Source organism: Pezoporus flaviventris, unplaced genomic scaffold, assembly GCF_033815535.1.
Source record: "Pezoporus flaviventris isolate CSIRO_AGI_PZ_B2104156 unplaced genomic scaffold, CSIRO_AGI_Pfla_v1 ptg000029l, whole genome shotgun sequence".
Lineage (NCBI taxonomy): Eukaryota > Metazoa > Chordata > Aves > Psittaciformes > Psittacidae > Pezoporus > Pezoporus flaviventris.
The window spans coordinates 4,967,303-4,993,316 of record NW_026892577.1 but is presented as its reverse complement, the minus strand read 5'-3'; the positions used below and the strand labels follow the sequence as shown (position 1 = coordinate 4,993,316).

The following is a 26,014-nucleotide window of genomic DNA, read 5'->3' as shown; positions in this document are numbered from 1 at the left end:
GGGATGTTCCAGCCTCTGCTGCAGGAATCTCAGTCAAGGGAGGGGCCACTTCATCCTCAGGCGCTGTTGGGGAGGCAACGGCTGCGCTGGCTTCTCCCTGAGGCTCTGAAGACACAGCAGACTCAATGTCCTCAAGTGGTGCAGGCGTCAATGCTGCCACTGACACACTGAGGATTTGGGTCATGTCCTGATATTCCACCAGCTGTTGGCTGGTTTCCTGATCCACACCCTGGACCGGAGGCTCCCTTGTGATGAGCACGGCTGCTTCCTGTGGAACCCCCTCCTGTGCATTTGGACTGAGCAGGCCAAGTGCCTGGCTCTGTGCCTGTGGTGCTGCCTCCTGCTCATCAGCACCAAGGGAAGCTGGTGTCAGTGCCGCCTCCTCCTCTTGTGACACAGGAGTGAGAGGTGGGCAGTGCTCCTCTTCCTCTGCAGCTTCACCCAGTGTAGAAGCTGCCAGTTTGGTGTCCGTGGGAACGGCTGGGACAGGTGACGCTCGCTGCAAGTCCCCAGCTGCCTCTCCTGTCACATCCTTGCCCTTGCTGCTGGGGAAGCCAGTCCCCTCCTGGGTATCGGCCTGGGGGTCCTGGAAGAGCTCCGGGACGTAAGGGTTGACCCAGAGGTTGTGTATGGTGATCTCTTCCACTTGGGACAGCACTTTATCAGTGCCCTCTCCCCTCTCTTTCTCCTCCTTGGCCACTGCCACATCCAGGATTTGGGTCATGTCCCGAGGTTCCACCAACTGCTGGCTGGCTTCCTGGAACAGTCCAGTGATGTTCGTGGCCAGTTCTTCTGCAACCATCTCACGGGCATCTGGACTGAGCAGGGCAGGTACCTGCCTCTGTGCCTGTGGTGCTGCCTCCTCCTCGCCACAGACAGGAGACGCTGGTGCCGGTGCTGCCTCCTCCTCTTGTGACACAGGAGTGAGAGGTGGGCAGTGCTCCTCTTCCTCTGCAGCTACACCCAGTGTAGAAGCTGCCAGTTTGGTGTCCATGGGAACGGCTGGCACAGGAGACGTTCTCTGCAAGCCCCCAGCTGCCTCTCCTGTCACATCCATGCCCATGCTGCTGGGGAAGCCAGACCACTCCTGGATATCTGCCTGGGGGTCCTGGAAGAGCTCTGGGACATAAGGGTTGACCCAGAGGTTGTGTACGGTGAGCTCTTCCACTTCGGACAGCTCTTTGTCTATGGCCTCTTCCCACTCCTCTTCCTTTCTCTCCAACTCCTCATCATCAGCTTCCACATCCAAGGTCCCTGGCGCCACCTGTAATCACACAAGAGGGATGCAGGAGGTGAGTAGGCTTCACTTGGGTGGAGCAGTGGCTGGCCAGAGGCAGAGGTTCATCCCCCTGTCCTTTCCCTTCCTGTCCTTGGCACTCACCTGCCTGCGACTGGGCATCCGTCTGCACCGCAAGGCCGCACGAGGCCTCCGGCCCTCCTGCTGCTGGAGCTGCCTTTCCACAGAGCTGCCCAGCAGCCAAGGCAGGCTGGCTGTCCTTTGCATGTGGAGCCTGTGCCTGGTGTGGGCCATGCTGCTCCTCTGCGGCTCCTCCAGAGGCTCTGGCAGAGGGAGCAGCGGGAACCTCCCTGCCACAGATAGCTCATGCAAGACTCCTGCTTGAATCTCGTCAGTATCTCCGGTGCCAGCCATAGGTTCCTCGCTCACCAGGTGCTCAGATTCACGAGCAGAGGCAGTAGCTCCTGCATTTCCTTCGTTGGCTACTTCAGGGGCACAGTGGCATGCTCCAGCCTCTGCCACAGGCATCTCAGTCCATGAAGCTGCCACTTCCTCTTGCTGTGTTTCTGGTAAGATAATGCCTGTTTCAGCCTCTCCTTGATGGTCTCCACACACAGGAGACTCAGTGCCCCCAGTCCCCGCAGATTCCATTACTGCTGTTGCTTCATCTAAGTTTTGGGTCATGTCCTGATGTTCTGCCAGCTGCTGGCTGGTTCCCTGGACCACAGCCAGATTCATGATCAGGACCTGTTTGGTGATGCTCCTGGCCATTTCTTCTAGAATCATCTCAGAGGCGTGTGGGCTGAGCAGAGCAAGTGCCTGGCTCTGTGCCTGGGGTGCTGCCTCCTGCTCACCACAGGCAGGAGACACTGGTGCCGGTGCCACCTCCTCCTGTGCCACTGGAGTGAGAAGTGCATGGTGCTCCTCTTCCTCTGCAGCTACAGCTAATGTAGAAGCTGTCGACTCAGTGTCTGTGGGTCCGGCTGGAGTAGGAGACATGGTCTGCAGGCCTGCAGTAGCCTCTTCTGCCACATCCATGCCCACGCTGCTGGAGCAGCCAGGCCCCTCCTCGATATCCTCCTGGAGGTCCTGGAAGGGCTCTGCGACCAAAGGGTCGACCCAGAACCTGGAGGAGGTGATCTCTTCCCCTTCGCACAGCCCTTCGTCTGTGTCCTCTTCCTTCCTGTCACACTCCTCATCATCAGCTTCCTCATCCGAGGTCCCTGGCACCTGCTGTTCCAAAGGCTGCTGTTCGGCTCCGTGGACCTCAGAAGCAGCCTTCAGCAGGACCTCCCTTGTGATATGCCTGGCTGTTTCCTCTAGAACTATCTCACAGGCATCAGGGTTGAGCAAGGCAGGTGCGTGGCTCTGTGCCTGTGGTGCTTCCTCCTGCTCCAAGAGACTGGCTGTGATAGGAGACCCGCTTTGCGGGTCTCCACCCGCCTCCCCTGTTGCATCCATGCCCATGCTCCTGGGGAACTCAGACCCCTCCTCGATATAGACCTGGGGGTCCTGGAACAGCTCTGGGAGAGAGGGGTTGACCCAGAGGTTGTGTACGGTGACCTCTTCCACTTGGGACAGCACTTTTTCAGTGCTCTCTTCCCTCTCTTTCTCCTCTTTGGCCACTGCCACATCCAGGATTTGGGTCATGTCCCGAGGTTCCACCAGCTGCTGGCTGGCTTCCTGGAACAGTCCAGTGATGTTCATGGCCATTTCTAATGCAGACATCTCACAGGCATCTGGACTGAGCAAGGCAGGTACCTGCCTCTGAGCCTGTGGTGCTGCCTCCTGCTCGCCACAGACAGGAGACGCTGGTGCCAGTCCTGCCTCCTCCTCTTGTGACACAGGAGTGAGAGGTGGGCAGTGCTCCTCTTCCTCTGCAGCTACACCCAGTGTAGAAGCTGCCAGTTTGGTGTCCGTGGGAACGGCTGGCACAGGAGACGCTCTCTGCAAGTCCCCAGCTGCCTCTCCTGTCACATCTTTCCCCATGCTGCTGGGGAAGCCAGACCCCTCCTGGATATCTGCCTGAGGCTCCTGGAAGAGCTCTGGGACATAAGGGTTGACCCAGAGGCTGTGTATGGTGATCTCTTCCACTTCGGACGGCTCTTTGTCTATGGCCTCTTCCCACTCCTCCTCTTCCTTTCTCTCAAACTCTTCATCATCAGCTTCCTCATCCCAGGTCCCTGGCACCTCCTGTAACCACACAACAGGAATGCAGAAGATGACTTTACGGAGCAGTGGCTGGCCACAGGCAGAGGAAGACTCATACCCCTGTCACGTCCCACCCTGTCCTTGGCAATCACCTGCCTGTGACTGGGCATCCATCTCTGCCTGGGTGGCAAATGATGCCCCTTGCTCTCCTCATGCTGGATCTCTCTCTTCACAGAGCTACCCAGCAGGCAGCCCGCTTGGCTGGCTCTCCTTTGCATGTCGAGCCCGGGCCTGTTGTGGGCCATACTGCTCCCCTCCAGCTCCTCCAGAAGCTCTGGCACAGGGAGCAGCGGGAATCTCCCTGCCACACACACCCCGGGAGCTGCGCTCGCCTCCAGCACCTCAGGATCCCCAGTACTGGCCGCAGGCACCTCACTTACCAGGTAACGAGAGTCCCAAGCCAAGGGAGTCGACACTGCCTCTCCTTCATCGCCTGCTCCTGGTGCAAAGTAGGGTGCTCGAACCACTGCTGCAGCCTTCTGAGGCAACGAAGCTGTCATTTCACCCTCATGTGCTTTGGGGGAAACAAGGGCTGTGCTGGCCTCTCCCTGATGTTCTCCAGATGTGGAAGATGCCCTGTCTTCTTCAGCCTCATCTGCTGTTGGGATGGGAGAGGCTGTGCCGGTCTCCATATGAGACTCTGCAGCCACAGGAGACTGAGCGTCCCCAGCTGCTGCAGGTGTCAATGATTCCACTGTCACATCCAAGATGTGGGACATGTCCTGCTGTTCCAAAGGCTGCTGCTCGGCTCCGTGGACCTCAGAAACAGCCTTCAGCAGGACCTCCCTTGTGATAAGCTTGGCTGTTTCCTCTAGAACTATCTCACAGGCATCAGGGCTGAGCAAGGCAGGTGCGTGGCTCTGTGCCTGTGGTGCTTCCTCCTGCTCCAAGAGACTGGCTGTGATAGGAGACACGCTTTGCGGGTCTCCGCCCGCCTCCCCTGTTGCATCCATGCCCATGCGGCTTGGGAACTCAGACCCCTCCTCGATATCGACCTGGGGGGCCTGGAACAGCTCCGGGAGAGAGGGGTTGACCCACAGGTGGCGTACGGTGACCTCTTCCACTTGGGACAGCACTTTTTCAGTGCCCTCTTCCCTCTCTTTCTCCTCTTTGGCCACTGCCACATCCAGGATTTGGGTCATGTCCCAGGGTTCCACCAGCTGCTGGCTGGCTTCCTGGAACAGTCCAGTATTGTTCATGGCCATTTCTTCTGCAGCCATCTCACAGGCATCTGGACTGAGCAGGGCAGGTACCTGCCTCTGTGCCTGTGGTGCTGCCTCCTCCTCGCCACAGACAGGAGACGCTGGTGCCGGTGCTGCCTCCTCCTCTTGTGACACAGGAGTGAGAGGTGGGCAGTGCTCCTCTTCCTCTGCAGCTTCACCCAGTGTAGAAGCTGCCAGGTTGGTGTCCCTGGGAACGGCTGGCACAGGAGACGCTCTCTGCAAGTCCCCAGCTGCCTCTCCTGTCGCATCCTTGCCCTTGCTGCTGGGGAACTCAGACCCCTCCTGGGTATCTGCCCGGGGGTCCTGGAAGAGCTCCGGGACTGAAGGGTTGACCCAGAGGTTGCGTACGGTGACCTCTTCCACTTGGGACAGCACTTTTTCAGTGCCCTCTTCCCTCTCTTTCTCCTCTTTGGCCACTGCCACATCCCGGATTTGGCTCATGTCCTGAGGTTCCACCAGCTGCTGGCTGGTTTCCTGATCCACAGCCACAGCCTGGACCAGAGGCTGCCTTGTGATGAGCAGGGCTGCTCCCCGTGGAACCAACTCATATGTATGTGGGCTGAGCAGGGCAGGTGCCTGACTCTGCTCCTGTGGTGCTTCCTCCTGCTCACCATCGTCAGGAGAATCTCTTTCCTCTGCCTCCTCCTCGTTCACATCCCAGAACTGGTAGATTGCGCTGACACTGGATGTGTCCTGCACTTTTTCACCTCTTACTCTGACGTTGACTGGGGCAGTTGCATGGCACTGTGCTTCTGCTGCTGGAGCTTGACTGTCAAAGCCACAAGAGGCTGGGGTCTCTGCCTCCTCCTCAGCAGCATGTCTGAAAAGGACCTTCTTCAGGATCCTCTTGGGTGTAACCTCCAGATCCATGTTGTTTCCTTCGTGGCTGTGCGGGGCAGGTGCCTGGCCCTGCGCTCGTCCTGCTGCAGCCTGCCTGCCGATGCCAGGAGAGGCTGGTGCCTCTGCCTCCTCGACACCATCTCTGAAAGGGACCTTCTTTTTGATGCGCCTGGATGGGACATTCAGATCTGTGTCATTTTCTGCGGAGCTGTTCAGGGCAGGTGCCTGGCGCTGCATCTGTCCCGGTGCAGCCTGCTGGCCACACTCAGGAAAGAATGGTACTTTTGCCTCCTCTTTGGCCACATCCCTGAAGTGGCACTTCGAGACGGTGCTGCACGACACTTGCACATCTGCAACATGCACTGGGACAGAGTGCAGGGCAGGTGACTGGTGCTGGGCTTGTGCTGCAGCAGCCTGCCTGCTAAAGCCACGAGATTCTGGTGCTGCTGCCATGGGAACGAGAGGTGCCTGGTACTGCTCTTCCTCAGGAGCTCTGGCCAAGCGGCTCCTCCTGGCCTGTTGCAAAGTTGCGGGCAGAGGCTTTGCAAGAACCTTCTTGTGCAGCCCCAGCAACTTGCCATTGAGGCAGCCCTCGATGTCTGCTGCCAGCATTGCTCGCTGGCGCTCTGCCTCTCGCCCCGTCTTCCTGCTCTGGGAAGCACCAGTGCTCGCACGGGTGTTAGGATCAGGAGCAGGCTGAGTGGCAGTGGCCTTGCTGCCGTTAGCTGCCCTGACAGCGTATCTTCTTGTCATTGCAGCCCTGCCGTATGCTGGGCCCTGGCATGCCACTGCCTGCTGGCAGGGCCCCCGGCTCTCAGTGCTGTTGTTGCGCAGGACCGTGCTCACATTTCCTGTGCCCTTCGCTGTGGCGGAGGCTGTGGGCCTGCGTGGGGCAGGCTGACAGCTCCTTGGCGACGCAACAGTGATGCCATGTGCGTAGATGCGGCGCAGCTCGGCAACAGCTGGGCAAAGCTGCTTTTGGCTGTTCCTTGTGCTGCCGATGGCCACGTCACTGAAGGTGGATGTAGGGGCAGAGGGTGTCGGTGTCAGGGGAGGCAGCACGCAGCAGCTGCTGGCTGCTCTCTCTGGCCGAGGTGGCGGCTGAGGTGCCCTTTCCACCAGCAGTGGCAGACGAAGTGTCTGCTCCTCGGTCCTCATGCTGCGGGGCAGCACCACTCTGCGCCTCAGGCAGCCCTCCTGCAAGAGAAGCCAAGGAGAGGCTCTGTGATAGTGCCTCTGGCTCCCGTGTCCCAGCTGGCTGAGCTCACGCAGTTGGGCTCCCCTGCCAGCCCCATGGCAAGGCTCAGCCCCACAGGTGGGTGCTGCCTGCTCCCAGAGCTGGCTGGGGAGAGGGCTGGCCACCCGCAGCCCATGGCCACTGCCCACAGCAGCCCTGGCATGCCCGGGCAGCCTGCGGGGCACAGCATGGGGAGCTCAGCTTCCTCCCTCCTGCCCCTCCCGCCTGCCCATCAGCAGTTCCTGTGGCTGGGAAGATGTTTGGCCCTGTCTCCCTCGGGGTCCCTACCTGTGCCTCCTGGGTCACGATGGGCCGAAACCTTCTTTGGCAGGGACTCTGTGGCAGCGTGATCCCGTGCAGCCCTTCGTCAGGCTGCCTGTGGCCCACCTGCGGGCAGGAGGAGGAGAAAGAGGTGTGTGATGGAGGCGACTGCCTTGGCACAGCAGCCCCCCCAGCGCCGGCAAGCCCGGCCCCGGCCCCGAGGCAGCTCCATGTGGCCCCGCCCCACCACCGGCCTCTCACTCCTGCCCCAGCCCTCACCTGGCATCTCCTTTCCACTCCACGCCTGCCCTTGGCGGGCTGGGAGCTGGCGTTTGATCCCTTGTCCACTGGCATCTTCTGTGTCCTTGGATGCAGACTTGCCGTGGATTCACAGGGCTAATGCCACCTCTAGGGTGCTCCAGGGCCTTAAATACCCCACATAACAGTCGTAACAATGCCCCCGTGGTTTCCATGGAGATGCCTGTGCCCTCACCAGTTCCAAACGGTCCCAGCTGGTCATGGGCAACTGCACAGCAACCACTGAAGCTCTGTGACAGCAGCAGCATCGTGCCCGTGGCCACTGGGCACCCAGGGATGCACTTTTCTCCTCCCTGTTTTTTTCCTTGACAAGATGAAAAGGAAACAGAGAAAAGAAAGAGGGGTAAAAGAAGGGAAAAAAACAACCAAAATAATAAAATACTTGGTAACTGGCACTTTCTCATAAAGGTTTTCAAGCTTCGGCAAGAGATGCAAGCACGATTTTTTTGAGAATAACATGACAGAAAAGCACTTTGGAGTTTATTAAATAGTACATTTGTGGACACTTTGCCGTATCCTGGTCAGCTTTAGCAGCTCATCCAGCTGACACCAGACCTTCTCCGTTGCCTTTTCCGCTGCAGTTTGACTACGAGGACAAGTGTCGGTTTCAGCCTTACAAACGGATAAACGTGGTGTCGAGGTTGCTGGGGCCACGACACATCAGCGCTGCTGCCAGTTGGAGCTCATGGTCCTCTCCCTCTCCTCCTCATCCCACATTCATCTTAAAGCGAACATTTCTCAACCTTCCTTCACTTCTCACACCCATTAGAAGCAAAGAATCATAGAATAGTTAGGGTTGGAAAGGACCTTAAGATCATCCAGTTCCAAACCCCCTGCCGTGGACAGGGACACCTCACACTAAACCATGCCAGCCAACCTGGTCTTGAACACTGCCAGGGATGGAGCACTCACAACCTCCCTGGGCAACTCATTCCAGTGCCTCACCACCCTCACAGTAAACAGCTTTCTCCTTCTATCCAATCTAAACTTCCCCTGTTTCAGTTTTAACCCATTACCCCTTCTCCTGTCACTACAGCCCCTAATGAAGAGTCCCTCCCCAGCATCCTTAAAGGCCCCTTTCAGATACTGCAAGGCTGCTACGGAGTCCCCATGCAGCTTCTCTTCTCCAGACTGAACAGCCCCAACTTTCTCAGCCTATCTTCACACGGGAGGTGCTCCAGTCCCCTGATCATCCTCGTGGCCCTCCTCTGGACTTGTTCTAACAGTTCCATGTCCTTTTTATGTTGAGGACACCAGAACTGCGCACAATACTTCAAGTGAGGTCTCACAAGAGCAGAGTAAAGGGGCAGGATCACCTCCTTCGACCTGCTGGTCACGCTCCTTTTGATGCAGCCCAGGATACGGTTGGCTTTCTGGGCTGCAAGCGCACACTGAAGCCGGCTCATGTGCATCTTCTTATCCACCAGCACCCCCAAGTCCTTCTCTGCAGGGCTGCTCTGAATCTCTTCTCTGCCCAACCTGTAGCTGTGCCTGGGATTGCTCCGACCCAGGTGTAGGACCTTGCACTTGGCATGGTTAAACTTCATGAGGTTGGCATCAGCCCACCTCTCAAGCGTGTCAAGGTCCCTCTGGATGGCATTCCTTCCCTCCAGCGTTATCAACCGAACCACACAGCTTGGTGTCATTGGCAAACTTGCTGAGGGCGCACTCAATCCCACTGTCCATGTCACCAACAAAGGTGTTGAACAGCATCAGTCCCAGCACCGACCCCTGAGGGCGACCACTCGTTACTGGTCTCCAGCCGGACGTTGAGCCATTGACCACAACTCTTTGTGTGCGGCCATCCAGCCAGTTCTTTATCCACCGAGTGATCCACCTATCAAACTGATGTCTCTCCAAGTTAGAGACAAGGATGTCATGCGGGACAGTGTCAAAGGCTTTGCACAAGTCCGGGTAGATGACGTCAACTGCTCTACCCCTGTCCATCAGTTCCGTGGCCTGTCCTGGGTTCAGCAGTAGCAGTCATTTTTCTCCTTCTTGGTAGCTGGTGCAGTGCTGTGTTTTGACTTTCAGCCTGGGAACAGAGCTGATGACACTGATGTTTTGGTCTGGCCAAGGACTTTGTGAGCCTCATGCTCTGCCAGGGAGGAGGGGAAGCCGGCAGGAAGCAGAGACAGGACACCTGATCCAAACTGACCAAAGAGGTATTCCATACCACAGCACGTCATGCCCAGGAGGTAACTGGGAGTTACCCGGAAGGGCTAGGTACTGGCGGGTTGGAGGAGGTATCGGTCGGTGCTTGGTCAGGCTGGGGAGCGAGTCATCGGTCAGCTGGTGGTGAGGTGTTGTATTCTCTTCCCTTCTTATTTCCTTTATCATTGTTATTATTGGTGGTAGCAATAGTGATCTGTGTTATACCTTAGTTACTAAACTGGTCTTATCTCAGCCCGTGGGCGTTGCATTCTTTTGCTTCTCCTTCCCATCCCTCCAGGAGCAGGGGGAGGCCAAAAAGGGGGGGAGTGAGAGAGCGACTGTGTGATTTATGGCTGACTTTGTTTAAACCATGACATAGCCCCGTCATAGAAGGCCACCAAATTGGTCAGGCAGGATTTCCCTTTAGTGAAGCCATGCTGGCTGTCACCAAGCCCCTTGTTGTTTTTCATGTGCCTTAGCATGCCTTCCAGGAGAATCTGCTCCAAGATTTTGCCAGGCACACAGGTGAGACTGACTGGTCTGTAATTCCCTGGGTCATCCATTTTCCCCTTCTTGAAAGTGGGGGTTATATTTCCCTTTTTCCAGTCGTCAGGAACTTCACCTGACTGCCATGATTTTTCAAATATGATGGACAGTGGCTTAGCAACTTCGTTTGCCACCTGCTTCAGGACCCGTGGATGGATTTCATCAGGTCCCATGGGCTTGTATACATGTATATATCCAGTATGTAAATATTTGTCAGTAAAATCAAGGGAGAATGACTTAGCATGGATGAAAAAGCAGGTAGAAGTCAGCGTTACAGCTCTGTCTGATGCAGATAACTTACCAATCAGAACATACCCATCTCTGCACAACACAGTGTTTTTCCTCCTGAAATTAGATTATTGTGACAAAACATAGCGGGTTTTTTTTTTTGGAACAAAAGACAAACTCTTACAGAAGTAGGCTTCAAAGAACAGCTTCTGTGGGCAAGACATATGGCAAGTATGGCCAGGACTGGCCTGAATAACTTATTTAACTTATTTCACTGAACTGATATTGGCATGCTGAAGAACGACGGAAACTATGGGATTTTTCCACAGGTTCCACCATAACTCCACTGGCTCCTTTCTTGGGGAAATCAGACCTATAGGAGTCATGCTAAAAAGAACATGATTTAATCAGAATTTAGTAAGCTCGCAATAAGTAGTTCTGTGTGACATGAATGACAGGAATGCAAGAGAGCTCTCTTACATTCAATGTAAGACTCTCACTACAATCTGCAGCCCGTAATGGACAGCATATTCACGTAAATAAATGAATTTTCACTGATTTCAGTGAGCTTCAAGGGCAGCTCCCGCTAATCCCTTTTGAGAGAAGTTCCCATTTATATCTTTCAAAGGAGAGCTGAGCTCCAAATTGCTCACAGCAAATATCCACAGAAATGCTTTCCTGAAGTCTTTTTTTTAACCTAAATATCCCACATGTAAATACATAAAGACCCTTTAACCATCAAACAACAACAAAAAGTCCCCCCAAAATTCCCCTGAGTGAGACAAATCCCAGACTCACCTTACCTATTGTTTTCACCATGTAGAACTACTTTTCTTAACCTACTGCATGTTTTCAACCCTCCATATTGGCTGTGGAATATGCACTTCTATGGCAAAAGAAATGCAATATTGAACATACGTTATCCTGTTAGTACTGACTACTGGACTCAAGAACACAGATGGTGTAAGACCACATAAATGCTACAGGATTTATACCTATGTTTATACATTATATGTATATATTTATATGTAACCAAGGAATATCTGCAATCCTGGCAGCTAAGGAAAAGCCCTCAGGATTAGGTGACCTTTAAAGGTCCCTTCCAACCCAAACTACTCTATGAATCTCGACTCCAAAATCAATCTTTCCTGTCATTTTGTATTCAGTGCATGCCTTCAGAGCATGGAGAGACAATCCCATAAAAGGCCTTTGTTGTTAATTCTAAATTAGAGTTTTTAGATCTGCATCAAGCAAGGGCACTTTCTCACTGTGTGCCCTACTTTACCCTTTACCCCGAAGAATTCGCTGTGGCCAAACCAAAGTAACTTACGCAATCAATCAGAGCTGGTTAAATGTACAAGCAGTTTTACACAGAGTAACTTCTGCCTCATGCTATCAACGTAAAACACGATGGATATTTCTTTGGCTTAAGTTCATACCAGCAATTACGTTTATGAATAACACGGCGAGGATATTCTGAATAAACTAGAGACAGAATCTCTCAGCGCTCCTAAACACAGAGAAAGTTTTAGGAATCCGAAGCAAAAACTCACCTGTAGTTGCAACTGCAATGAGCCAGACTCTGAGAAGCATATACATTGTTCTATGACAGCCATGCTCATGAGGGATAGAAAGTTTGGGGCTAGAGAAATTAATTATCTAAATGAACGCAAAAGTACATCAGTGAGTAAATTGCCATCTGATCATATGAGATACTTAGTTTTTGTCCTGTACTCCTGGAATTCACACATTGCTGAGGCTGTCTTAATTTCTCACATGCTATTTTCTTCATACCCATTTTCTCTTCCACACACTGTATCGCAGAGCCCTCTAGCTGAGAAGTATAGAACTGGACAGGCCTCCCTTCAGAGCATATCAAAACCATCCCTTAATTAGCTGGTGAATGCAATTTGATTTAAGACACACAAAGTACTGGCTCTTTTTCAGGAGCTGAATGCCTTTTGCCTTCTCATACTAAATAAAGACAGCACTTCCTAGTCTGACTGGACACGCCTGCGTGTAGACACGTCCTCTTACTCAAAATCTCCTCGTAACCATGATGGCTGTTTTTATAAAGACTCAGAACACACTTGGGAAAGCACATGGTCCAACCACCCAAAGGCACAGTCTTACAGTCATGGTTACAGTAACTTGAACCTTGAAAGATTCCTGAAGAGATTTGGGAAAAAAAGAAAACCACTTTTCTTCTCCTGTTAGTCTTGCCCAGTACATTCAGGTACACATATTCTGGATATTTTCTTTCTCTTGCCTATTGTTATCTACCATTAAACTTACCTGTTGTAAATGTGACAGATTGGAAATTCACATGCAGCTGAGTTTTCTCATGCAGCTCTTTTTCTTTTAATATGGTTAAAACACATATATTAATAAATACCATGAGGCTTAACTTAGTCACACAATTGTGTTTTTGGTCCGCTTTTGAATCTGTTTGAGTTCAGGGCTGATGCTAATCCTCCACAACGTGCAGTTGTTTATTCCGCGGCAAATCCCACGGGTGGAGAGGGATGCCAGCAGCTGAGCACGTTGCTAGAGTAAAACATGAGGTCGCTGCTGCCCCCCCTGCGGGCTCGATCTGGCACTGGCATGAACAGCCGCCCTTGGAAGCTGGTTGATGCTAGTACCCGACTTCTCCGTCTGAACACTGAATTTTGACGTAGTTTGTACATGTAATGTCAAATATAACAGTTGGCTTTCTGCTGCCTGGTTGCTACTGCTGGAGAAGAAGGAGGAAATACAGACTGCACATAGCTGATGCAACAGTCAAGCCCACCAGGTATAAATAGCAGCTCAATATACACCACCTGGTAATTCCCAGGGTACCCAGAGACTGGGGCTAAGAGCTTCTGAACGTAAAACCAGAGAAACCAAAGGGAAGGCACACGAGTTGCCAGGCAGGAATCAAGAACAGTGCATTACAGTACCGCTCCAAGATCTAATCAGGAACAGGTTCCATTGTCACAGATACAGATCTGCTTACTTCAGCATTTCACAACATGAGACCTGTATGTCAAACTAGTCCAAAGCAGCCTGAGGCAAAAGAACAGGGATGAGCAACAGAAGCATCTCAGGATGACCCTGGGTCTGCTACAGACTTCATTTTCTTTGCTTGTCGTCAGTAGTGTCTCCAGCTCAGTCCCTTAAAGGCTTCCTCCAAGTGCAGACGCTTGTTCCTACAGGGCTGATGACTCGGAAAGAATCACAAAGGATCAAGTTGTACATAGTTTTTCTGGAAATGTACTTTGGCTCAGAGTACAGCTCCTGAGCATGAAATTCCAACTGCAAGTGTTCTGATGGCTCCCTCCACCCTCAACTACAGGTAAAATACTGCAGTGGGGGTGTACATGGTCACTCACCTCCTTGGAAACTGCAAAAGAAGTCAATTAGTTGTCAAGAAAGGCCAATCTTTGAATACCAGATCCTAAATTCACTGGCATTTAGTTATTGCAAAGATTCAAGTATCATGTCGGAAGTGATAGCCATAGGGATAAGCGAATGTCTTCACAAACTCAAACCAGTCCTGTAGCTTCAGATAACATCATTTGAGAACCAAGTGGGACAAGTGAACTGCTGAAATGATGGGCTGTCATGAGCAACCAAAGCTTCTACAGGCTAAGCAGAGCAGTTAAGCCCTGAGGTAACATTACCAGTTGGCATATAATTCATTCTACACAGGACACATAGGGTTATTTTTTCGTCAAAAAAAAATAGCTATGAGGGATTCTAAGTCCTGCTGCTGTGCGTCCCATAGGTGAAACCAGGTCATCTATGGCCTGTGCTGGAGAGACCATGACGCCACGAATAGAACCCAGAGGAGTTACAGGCCACATTCCCGGTATAGCAAAATACTGAGGAACATAACTGGACTTTTGTCATGCAGCTCTACAGCTAGTGAACACTGGAGAGCATTGTGACACTGGTATTTAGACCTTTCTAGATAACTGTGCTATCAATAATTTAAAATGAATTGCAAAGCCACTACTGAGTATCTCACATCATAAATATTTTAGTTACTTGCTTCAAAACTAAGACATTTTATAAAGCCAAAATTTAAATCAGGCTCCCTGTAAAATCTCAGTTATGCCTCAGGCCAAAGACAACAGAATCGAAACTCTGACTAAAACCTACTTTTAATTGTGGACTAATGCAAAAGAGAGAATTTCTATGCTTGCATAGTAGTAGCGTGCCTGAACTATTTTGCATAGCTCATACTGCCTATCGAGAAAGTTGGGGTTTGGTGACCAGAGAGACCGTAACACAAGGGCTAAATGTGCAAACAAACCCACAGAGACTTAATTCAACAAAACCATCCAGTACATTGTCAAAAAAGGCAAACCCAAAACCCTGCATGCAGAAGCCAAAGCCACTTGGCAAACAAGTCTCAGTAGAAAAAGGCTCCGTTCGTGTCAGCGTCTCTGCAGTGAGACATGTGATGAGCATCAGCGGAGAGACAAAGATGAAGCACAACTGTCAGACCAGACAGACGGTATTTGGGAGCCTATGTCGGCAGAGCTGCTCCACCAACTCTGCCAAGACCTGAGATTCTGCTTTTCCTCACCTTCAGCTTGCAGATGGAAGCAAGTTACTCCCCACAGTGAGCCAGGAGGATCCACTCTGTCTCCTCCTCTTAGGAGCAACACTGCCCATGGCAGCAGATACACGGGCAAGCACTTAGAGGACCCACTGGCTGCAGAGAAGTTTTCTCAGGTCGCAGTTTAAAGGTCTCCAATAAGAATTTAATTCAACAAACCAGTTACTGCGTAGTAAATCCCCCAAGAACTACATACATGTCTTGATTGCTGCTGAACCTCAGTAAACGAGTCCTTAATCATCAGTTGGCAATTAATTATCAAACAAGAACTAATTGCAACAGATAGGTAGCCGCTTAGATTGAAGTCAGTAGTTTTACGCTAATTAAATAGAGAGGTCCATGAATTACACAAATATGTTCCAACCAACATACAGGCAGAGACGAGCACTGGGGTGGTAGGGAGAAAGAGTTATTATTTATTGGCCCAAGAAAGCACCCACAACAAGTGTAGGCTGCAGCATGACATCCTCAGCGCAGCTCCCTTGGGCCTGGCGCTGGCAGCAGAGCGCTACTCCTCCACACGTGGGGTGAGGCAGGAGAAACGGAAAGCCTTGCGCAGAGACCTCAGCACTCTCCTGAAGCGGTTCAGTCGTCGCCGTGGGGCCGCTCCTGGGTCTGGAAGAGTGGCAATGCCTGTGGGGGAAGAAGAGCTGTAGGTGAGGGACTTCCTTTGGCAACGCATTCCAGTGCCTCACCACCCTTACAGTAAAGAACATCCTCCTTAAATCCAATCTAAACTTCCCCTGTTTAAGTTTTAACCCGTTACCCCTTCTCCTATCACTACAGTCCCTAACGAAGAGTCCCTCCCCAACATCCCTATAGGCCCCCTTCAGATACTGGAAGGCTGCTATGAGGTCTCCACGCAGCCTTCTCTTCTCCAGGCTGAACAGCCCCAGCCTTCTCAACCTGCCTTCATACAGGAGGTGCCCCAACCCCCTGATCATCCTCGTGGCGCTTTCCACCAAAGGCTTGCAGCCCTCAGCCCGTGGAGGGGAGGCTGGGACACACCCGAACCCATGCACACACTGCTGCCGGCCTGGCCTGGGTGCCACCCAACTCGAGGAAGTACCTGGCTGGTTCTCGCTGTCCTGAACTACAGCAGGCGACATTGATGGTAATTCCACATGCAAGCTTTGTGCCACGTCTGGCTCTTCCACCTGCTGCTGCCTTGTTTCCTGGATGACAGCCACAGCCTTGCCCAGGTGTTTCCTCAGAAAGCGTCTGATCCTACCCTGCAGGGTAGCAAAAGCACAGGCAGGGGATGGGGGCAATGTCAGTGGGATGACACAGGGAGCACCGGAAACAGCCTTGTCACAAACCCCCTGGGAGCTGCCGTCCAAGGCCTTGGGATCCCCGGTGCCAACCACACACGCCTCACTCACCTGGCGCCGAGAGTCCCGAGACAAGGGAGAAGCTGCTGCATCTGCTCCTGGAGGAACGTGGGATGTTCCAGCCTCTGCTGCAGGAATCTCAGTCAAGGGAGGGGCCACTTCATCCTCAGGCGCTGTTGGGGAGGCAACAGCTGCGCTGGCTTCTCCCTGAGGCTCTGAAGACACAGCAGACTCAATGTCCTCAAGTGGTGCAGGCGTCAATGCTGCCACTGACACACTGAGGATTTGGGTCATGTCCTGATATTCCACCAGCTGTTGGCTGGTTTCCTGATCCACACCCTGGACCGGAGGCTCCCTTGTGATGAGCACGGCTGCTTCCTGTGGAACCCCCTCCTGTGCATTTGGACTGAGCAGGCCAAGTGCCTGGCTCTGTGCCTGTGGTGCTGCCTCCTGCTCATCAGCACCAAGGGAAGCTGGTGTCAGTGCCGCCTCCTCCTCTTGTGACACAGGAGTGAGAGGTGGGCAGTGCTCCTCTTCCTCTGCAGCTTCACCCAGTGTAGAAGCTGCCAGTTTGGTGTCCGTGGGAACGGCTGGGACAGGTGACGCTCGCTGCAAGTCCCCAGCTGCCTCTCCTGTCACATCCTTGCCCTTGCTGCTGGGGAAGCCAGTCCCCTCCTGGGTATCGGCCTGGGGGTCCTGGAAGAGCTCCGGGACGTAAGGGTTGACCCAGAGGTTGTGTATGGTGATCTCTTCCACTTGGGACAGCACTTTATCAGTGCCCTCTCCCCTCTCTTTCTCCTCCTTGGCCACTGCCACATCCAGGATTTGGGTCATGTCCCGAGGTTCCACCAACTGCTGGCTGGCTTCCTGGAACAGTCCAGTGATGTTCGTGGCCAGTTCTTCTGCAACCATCTCACGGGCATCTGGACTGAGCAGGGCAGGTACCTGCCTCTGTGCCTGTGGTGCTGCCTCCTCCTCGCCACAGACAGGAGACGCTGGTGCCGGTGCTGCCTCCTCCTCTTGTGACACAGGAGTGAGAGGTGGGCAGTGCTCCTCTTCCTCTGCAGCTACACCCAGTGTAGAAGCTGCCAGTTTGGTGTCCATGGGAACGGCTGGCACAGGAGACGTTCTCTGCAAGCCCCCAGCTGCCTCTCCTGTCACATCCATGCCCATGCTGCTGGGGAAGCCAGACCACTCCTGGATATCTGCCTGGGGGTCCTGGAAGAGCTCTGGGACATAAGGGTTGACCCAGAGGTTGTGTACGGTGAGCTCTTCCACTTCGGACAGCTCTTTGTCTATGGCCTCTTCCCACTCCTCTTCCTTTCTCTCCAACTCCTCATCATCAGCTTCCACATCCAAGGTCCCTGGCGCCACCTGTAATCACACAAGAGGGATGCAGGAGGTGAGTAGGCTTCACTTGGGTGGAGCAGTGGCTGGCCAGAGGCAGAGGTTCATCCCCCTGTCCTTTCCCTTCCTGTCCTTGGCACTCACCTGCCTGCGACTGGGCATCCGTCTGCACCGCAAGGCCGCACGAGGCCTCCGGCCCTCCTGCTGCTGGAGCTGCCTTTCCACAGAGCTGCCCAGCAGCCAAGGCAGGCTGGCTGTCCTTTGCATGTGGAGCCTGTGCCTGGTGTGGGCCATGCTGCTCCTCTGCGGCTCCTCCAGAGGCTCTGGCAGAGGGAGCAGCGGGAACCTCCCTGCCACAGATAGCTCATGCAAGACTCCTGCTTGAATCTCGTCAGTATCTCCGGTGCCAGCCATAGGTTCCTCGCTCACCAGGTGCTCAGATTCACGAGCAGAGGCAGTAGCTCCTGCATTTCCTTCGTTGGCTACTTCAGGGGCACAGTGGCATGCTCCAGCCTCTGCCACAGGCATCTCAGTCCATGAAGCTGCCACTTCCTCTTGCTGTGTTTCTGGTAAGATAATGCCTGTTTCAGCCTCTCCTTGATGGTCTCCACACACAGGAGACTCAGTGCCCCCAGTCCCCGCAGATTCCATTACTGCTGTTGCTTCATCTAAGTTTTGGGTCATGTCCTGATGTTCTGCCAGCTGCTGGCTGGTTCCCTGGACCACAGCCAGATTCATGATCAGGACCTGTTTGGTGATGCTCCTGGCCATTTCTTCTAGAATCATCTCAGAGGCGTGTGGGCTGAGCAGAGCAAGTGCCTGGCTCTGTGCCTGGGGTGCTGCCTCCTGCTCACCACAGGCAGGAGACACTGGTGCCGGTGCCACCTCCTCCTGTGCCACTGGAGTGAGAAGTGCATGGTGCTCCTCTTCCTCTGCAGCTACAGCTAATGTAGAAGCTGTCGACTCAGTGTCTGTGGGTCCGGCTGGAGTAGGAGACATGGTCTGCAGGCCTGCAGTAGCCTCTTCTGCCACATCCATGCCCACGCTGCTGGAGCAGCCAGGCCCCTCCTCGATATCCTCCTGGAGGTCCTGGAAGGGCTCTGCGACCAAAGGGTCGACCCAGAACCTGGAGGAGGTGATCTCTTCCCCTTCGCACAGCCCTTCGTCTGTGTCCTCTTCCTTCCTGTCACACTCCTCATCATCAGCTTCCTCATCCGAGGTCCCTGGCACCTGCTGTTCCAAAGGCTGCTGCTCGGCTCCGTGGACCTCAGAAGCAGCCTTCAGCAGGACCTCCCTTGTGATATGCCTGGCTGTTTCCTCTAGAACTATCTCACAGGCATCAGGGTTGAGCAAGGCAGGTGCGTGGCTCTGTGCCTGTGGTGCTTCCTCCTGCTCCAAGAGACTGGCTGTGATAGGAGACCCGCTTTGCGGGTCTCCACCCGCCTCCCCTGTTGCATCCATGCCCATGCTCCTGGGGAACTCAGACCCCTCCTCGATATAGACCTGGGGGTCCTGGAACAGCTCTGGGAGAGAGGGGTTGACCCAGAGGTTGTGTACGGTGACCTCTTCCACGTGGGACAGCACTTTTTCAGTGCTCTCTTCCCTCTCTTTCTCCTCTTTGGCCACTGCCACATCCAGGATTTGGGTCATGTCCCGAGGTTCCACCAGCTGCTGGCTGGCTTCCTGGAACAGTCCAGTGATGTTCATGGCCATTTCTAATGCAGACATCTCACAGGCATCTGGACTGAGCAAGGCAGGTACCTGCCTCTGAGCCTGTGGTGCTGCCTCCTGCTCGCCACAGACAGGAGACGCTGGTGCCAGTCCTGCCTCCTCCTCTTGTGACACAGGAGTGAGAGGTGGGCAGTGCTCCTCTTCCTCTGCAGCTACACCCAGTGTAGAAGCTGCCAGTTTGGTGTCCGTGGGAACGGCTGGCACAGGAGACGCTCTCTGCAAGTCCCCAGCTGCCTCTCCTGTCACATCTTTCCCCATGCTGCTGGGGAAGCCAGACCCCTCCTGGATATCTGCCTGAGGCTCCTGGAAGAGCTCTGGGACATAAGGGTTGACCCAGAGGCTGTGTATGGTGATCTCTTCCACTTCGGACGGCTCTTTGTCTATGGCCTCTTCCCACTCCTCCTCTTCCTTTCTCTCAAACTCTTCATCATCAGCTTCCTCATCCCAGGTCCCTGGCACCTCCTGTAACCACACAACAGGAATGCAGAAGATGACTTTACGGAGCAGTGGCTGGCCACAGGCAGAGGAAGACTCATACCCCTGTCACGTCCCACCCTGTCCTTGGCAATCACCTGCCTGTGACTGGGCATCCATCTCTGCCTGGGTGGCAAATGATGCCCCTTGCTCTCCTCATGCTGGATCTCTCTCTTCACAGAGCTACCCAGCAGGCAGCCCGCTTGGCTGGCTCTCCTTTGCATGTCGAGCCCGGGCCTGTTGTGGGCCATACTGCTCCCCTCCAGCTCCTCCAGAAGCTCTGGCACAGGGAGCAGCGGGAATCTCCCTGCCACACACACCCCGGGAGCTGCGCTCGCCTCCAGCACCTCAGGATCCCCAGTACTGGCCGCAGGCACCTCACTTACCAGGTAACGAGAGTCCCAAGCCAAGGGAGTCGACACTGCCTCTCCTTCATCGCCTGCTCCTGGTGCAAAGTAGGGTGCTCGAACCACTGCTGCAGCCTTCTGAGGCAACGAAGCTGTCATTTCACCCTCATGTGCTTTGGGGGAAACAAGGGCTGTGCTGGCCTCTCCCTGATGTTCTCCAGATGTGGAAGATGCCCTGTCTTCTTCAGCCTCATCTGCTGTTGGGATGGGAGAGGCTGTGCCGGTCTCCATATGAGACTCTGCAGCCACAGGAGACTGAGCGTCCCCAGCTGCTGCAGGTGTCAATGATTCCACTGTCACATCCAAGATGTGGGACATGTCCTGCTGTTCCAAAGGCTGCTGCTCGGCTCCGTGGACCTCAGAAACAGCCTTCAGCAGGACCTCCCTTGTGATAAGCTTGGCTGTTTCCTCTAGAACTATCTCACAGGCATCAGGGCTGAGCAAGGCAGGTGCGTGGCTCTGTGCCTGTGGTGCTTCCTCCTGCTCCAAGAGACTGGCTGTGATAGGAGACACGCTTTGCGGGTCTCCGCCCGCCTCCCCTGTTGCATCCATGCCCATGCGGCTTGGGAACTCAGACCCCTCCTCGATATCGACCTGGGGGGCCTGGAACAGCTCCGGGAGAGAGGGGTTGACCCACAGGTGGCGTACGGTGACCTCTTCCACTTGGGACAGCACTTTTTCAGTGCCCTCTTCCCTCTCTTTCTCCTCTTTGGCCACTGCCACATCCAGGATTTGGGTCATGTCCCAGGGTTCCACCAGCTGCTGGCTGGCTTCCTGGAACAGTCCAGTATTGTTCATGGCCATTTCTTCTGCAGCCATCTCACAGGCATCTGGACTGAGCAGGGCAGGTACCTGCCTCTGTGCCTGTGGTGCTGCCTCCTCCTCGCCACAGACAGGAGACGCTGGTGCCGGTGCTGCCTCCTCCTCTTGTGACACAGGAGTGAGAGGTGGGCAGTGCTCCTCTTCCTCTGCAGCTTCACCCAGTGTAGAAGCTGCCAGGTTGGTGTCCCTGGGAACGGCTGGCACAGGAGACGCTCTCTGCAAGTCCCCAGCTGCCTCTCCTGTCGCATCCTTGCCCTTGCTGCTGGGGAACTCAGACCCCTCCTGGGTATCTGCCCGGGGGTCCTGGAAGAGCTCCGGGACTGAAGGGTTGACCCAGAGGTTGCGTACGGTGACCTCTTCCACTTGGGACAGCACTTTTTCAGTGCCCTCTTCCCTCTCTTTCTCCTCTTTGGCCACTGCCACATCCCGGATTTGGCTCATGTCCTGAGGTTCCACCAGCTGCTGGCTGGTTTCCTGATCCACAGCCACAGCCTGGACCAGAGGCTGCCTTGTGATGAGCAGGGCTGCTCCCCGTGGAACCAACTCATATGTATGTGGGCTGAGCAGGGCAGGTGCCTGACTCTGCTCCTGTGGTGCTTCCTCCTGCTCACCATCGTCAGGAGAATCTCTTTCCTCTGCCTCCTCCTCGTTCACATCCCAGAACTGGTAGATTGCGCTGACACTGGATGTGTCCTGCACTTTTTCACCTCTTACTCTGACGTTGACTGGGGCAGTTGCATGGCACTGTGCTTCTGCTGCTGGAGCTTGACTGTCAAAGCCACAAGAGGCTGGGGTCTCTGCCTCCTCCTCAGCAGCATGTCTGAAAAGGACCTTCTTCAGGATCCTCTTGGGTGTAACCTCCAGATCCATGTTGTTTCCTTCGTGGCTGTGCGGGGCAGGTGCCTGGCCCTGCGCTCGTCCTGCTGCAGCCTGCCTGCCGATGCCAGGAGAGGCTGGTGCCTCTGCCTCCTCGACACCATCTCTGAAAGGGACCTTCTTTTTGATGCGCCTGGATGGGACATTCAGATCTGTGTCATTTTCTGCGGAGCTGTTCAGGGCAGGTGCCTGGCGCTGCATCTGTCCCGGTGCAGCCTGCTGGCCACACTCAGGAAAGAATGGTACTTTTGCCTCCTCTTTGGCCACATCCCTGAAGTGGCACTTCGAGACGGTGCTGCACGACACTTGCACATCTGCAACATGCACTGGGACAGAGTGCAGGGCAGGTGACTGGTGCTGGGCTTGTGCTGCAGCAGCCTGCCTGCTAAAGCCACGAGATTCTGGTGCTGCTGCCATGGGAACGAGAGGTGCCTGGTACTGCTCTTCCTCAGGAGCTCTGGCCAAGCGGCTCCTCCTGGCCTGTTGCAAAGTTGCGGGCAGAGGCTTTGCAAGAACCTTCTTGTGCAGCCCCAGCAACTTGCCATTGAGGCAGCCCTCGATGTCTGCTGCCAGCATTGCTCGCTGGCGCTCTGCCTCTCGCCCCGTCTTCCTGCTCTGGGAAGCACCAGTGCTCGCACGGGTGTTAGGATCAGGAGCAGGCTGAGTGGCAGTGGCCTTGCTGCCGTTAGCTGCCCTGACAGCGTATCTTCTTGTCATTGCAGCCCTGCCGTATGCTGGGCCCTGGCATGCCACTGCCTGCTGGCAGGGCCCCCGGCTCTCAGTGCTGTTGTTGCGCAGGACCGTGCTCACATTTCCTGTGCCCTTCGCTGTGGCGGAGGCTGTGGGCCTGCGTGGGGCAGGCTGACAGCTCCTTGGCGACGCAACAGTGATGCCATGTGCGTAGATGCGGCGCAGCTCGGCAACAGCTGGGCAAAGCTGCTTTTGGCTGTTCCTTGTGCTGCCGATGGCCACGTCACTGAAGGTGGATGTAGGGGCAGAGGGTGTCGGTGTCAGGGGAGGCAGCACGCAGCAGCTGCTGGCTGCTCTCTCTGGCCGAGGTGGCGGCTGAGGTGCCCTTTCCACCAGCAGTGGCAGACGAAGTGTCTGCTCCTCGGTCCTCATGCTGCGGGGCAGCACCACTCTGCGCCTCAGGCAGCCCTCCTGCAAGAGAAGCCAAGGAGAGGCTCTGTGATAGTGCCTCTGGCTCCCGTGTCCCAGCTGGCTGAGCTCACGCAGTTGGGCTCCCCTGCCAGCCCCATGGCAAGGCTCAGCCCCACAGGTGGGTGCTGCCTGCTCCCAGAGCTGGCTGGGGAGAGGGCTGGCCACCCGCAGCCCATGGCCACTGCCCACAGCAGCCCTGGCATGCCCGGGCAGCCTGCGGGGCACAGCATGGGGAGCTCAGCTTCCTCCCTCCTGCCCCTCCCGCCTGCCCATCAGCAGTTCCTGTGGCTGGGAAGATGTTTGGCCCTGTCTCCCTCGGGGTCCCTACCTGTGCCTCCTGGGTCACGATGGGCCGAAACCTTCTTTGGCAGGGACTCTGTGGCAGCGTGATCCCGTGCAGCCCTTCGTCAGGCTGCCTGTGGCCCACCTGCGGGCAGGAGGAGGAGAAAGAGGTGTGTGATGGAGGCGACTGCCTTGGCACAGCAGCCCCCCCAGCGCCGGCAAGCCCGGCCCCGGCCCCGAGGCAGCTCCATGTGGCCCCGCCCCACCACCGGCCTCTCACTCCTGCCCCAGCCCTCACCTGGCATCTCCTTTCCACTCCACGCCTGCCCTTGGCGGGCTGGGAGCTGGCGTTTGATCCCTTGTCCACTGGCATCTTCTGTGTCCTTGGATGCAGACTTGCCGTGGATTCACAGGGCTAATGCCACCTCTAGGGTGCTCCAGGGCCTTAAATACCCCACATAACAGTCGTAACAATGCCCCCGTGGTTTCCATGGAGATGCCTGTGCCCTCACCAGTTCCAAACGGTCCCAGCTGGTCATGGGCAACTGCACAGCAACCACTGAAGCTCTGTGACAGCAGCAGCATCGTGCCCGTGGCCACTGGGCACCCAGGGATGCACTTTTCTCCTCCCTGTTTTTTTCCTTGACAAGATGAAAAGGAAACAGAGAAAAGAAAGAGGGGTAAAAGAAGGGAAAAAAACAACCAAAATAATAAAATACTTGGTAACTGGCACTTTCTCATAAAGGTTTTCAAGCTTCGGCAAGAGATGCAAGCACGATTTTTTTGAGAATAACATGACAGAAAAGCACTTTGGAGTTTATTAAATAGTACATTTGTGGACACTTTGCCGTATCCTGGTCAGCTTTAGCAGCTCATCCAGCTGACACCAGACCTTCTCCGTTGCCTTTTCCGCTGCAGTTTGACTACGAGGACAAGTGTCGGTTTCAGCCTTACAAACGGATAAACGTGGTGTCGAGGTTGCTGGGGCCACGACACATCAGCGCTGCTGCCAGTTGGAGCTCATGGTCCTCTCCCTCTCCTCCTCATCCCACATTCATCTTAAAGCGAACATTTCTCAACCTTCCTTCACTTCTCACACCCATTAGAAGCAAAGAATCATAGAATAGTTAGGGTTGGAAAGGACCTTAAGATCATCCAGTTCCAAACCCCCTGCCGTGGACAGGGACACCTCACACTAAACCATGCCAGCCAACCTGGTCTTGAACACTGCCAGGGATGGAGCACTCACAACCTCCCTGGGCAACTCATTCCAGTGCCTCACCACCCTCACAGTAAACAGCTTTCTCCTTCTATCCAATCTAAACTTCCCCTGTTTCAGTTTTAACCCATTACCCCTTCTCCTGTCACTACAGCCCCTAATGAAGAGTCCCTCCCCAGCATCCTTAAAGGCCCCTTTCAGATACTGCAAGGCTGCTACGGAGTCCCCATGCAGCTTCTCTTCTCCAGACTGAACAGCCCCAACTTTCTCAGCCTATCTTCACACGGGAGGTGCTCCAGTCCCCTGATCATCCTCGTGGCCCTCCTCTGGACTTGTTCTAACAGTTCCATGTCCTTTTTATGTTGAGGACACCAGAACTGCGCACAATACTTCAAGTGAGGTCTCACAAGAGCAGAGTAAAGGGGCAGGATCACCTCCTTCGACCTGCTGGTCACGCTCCTTTTGATGCAGCCCAGGATACGGTTGGCTTTCTGGGCTGCAAGCGCACACTGAAGCCGGCTCATGTGCATCTTCTTATCCACCAGCACCCCCAAGTCCTTCTCTGCAGGGCTGCTCTGAATCTCTTCTCTGCCCAACCTGTAGCTGTGCCTGGGATTGCTCCGACCCAGGTGTAGGACCTTGCACTTGGCATGGTTAAACTTCATGAGGTTGGCATCAGCCCACCTCTCAAGCGTGTCAAGGTCCCTCTGGATGGCATTCCTTCCCTCCAGCGTTATCAACCGAACCACACAGCTTGGTGTCATTGGCAAACTTGCTGAGGGCGCACTCAATCCCACTGTCCATGTCACCAACAAAGGTGTTGAACAGCATCAGTCCCAGCACCGACCCCTGAGGGCGACCACTCGTTACTGGTCTCCAGCCGGACGTTGAGCCATTGACCACAACTCTTTGTGTGCGGCCATCCAGCCAGTTCTTTATCCACCGAGTGATCCACCTATCAAACTGATGTCTCTCCAAGTTAGAGACAAGGATGTCATGCGGGACAGTGTCAAAGGCTTTGCACAAGTCCGGGTAGATGACGTCAACTGCTCTACCCCTGTCCATCAGTTCCGTGGCCTGTCCTGGGTTCAGCAGTAGCAGTCATTTTTCTCCTTCTTGGTAGCTGGTGCAGTGCTGTGTTTTGACTTTCAGCCTGGGAACAGAGCTGATGACACTGATGTTTTGGTCTGGCCAAGGACTTTGTGAGCCTCATGCTCTGCCAGGGAGGAGGGGAAGCCGGCAGGAAGCAGAGACAGGACACCTGATCCAAACTGACCAAAGAGGTATTCCATACCACAGCACGTCATGCCCAGGAGGTAACTGGGAGTTACCCGGAAGGGCTAGGTACTGGCGGGTTGGAGGAGGTATCGGTCGGTGCTTGGTCAGGCTGGGGAGCGAGTCATCGGTCAGCTGGTGGTGAGGTGTTGTATTCTCTTCCCTTCTTATTTCCTTTATCATTGTTATTATTGGTGGTAGCAATAGTGATCTGTGTTATACCTT

The 26,014-nt window shown here is 54.6% G+C and overlaps 1 protein-coding gene and 1 long non-coding RNA gene across 2 annotated transcripts; both read right to left on the bottom strand.

Annotated features, from left to right (window-relative positions):
- Positions 1-56: 56 nt before the first annotated feature.
- On the bottom strand, positions 57-24,200 carry LOC133272392 (uncharacterized). Its single transcript, XM_061459554.1, has 12 exons — positions 23,594-24,200; positions 23,342-23,440; positions 22,552-23,013; positions 22,369-22,467; positions 21,019-21,450; positions 19,828-20,928; positions 19,432-19,735; positions 17,687-18,486; positions 1,382-2,470; positions 848-1,264; positions 165-586; positions 57-105 (listed from the first exon to the last, which is right to left on the bottom strand). Exons 1-12 carry the CDS (start codon positions 23,666-23,668, stop codon positions 57-59), a joined length of 5,349 nt encoding a protein of 1,782 aa, XP_061315538.1. The 5' UTR covers positions 23,669-24,200.
- Positions 15,274-16,289, bottom strand: LOC133272424 (uncharacterized). Its single transcript, XR_009744410.1, has 3 exons — positions 16,247-16,289; positions 15,934-16,096; positions 15,274-15,497 (listed from the first exon to the last, which is right to left on the bottom strand). It is a non-coding gene; the product is annotated as an uncharacterized LOC133272424 (long non-coding RNA).
- Positions 24,201-26,014: the final 1,814 nt, after the last annotated feature.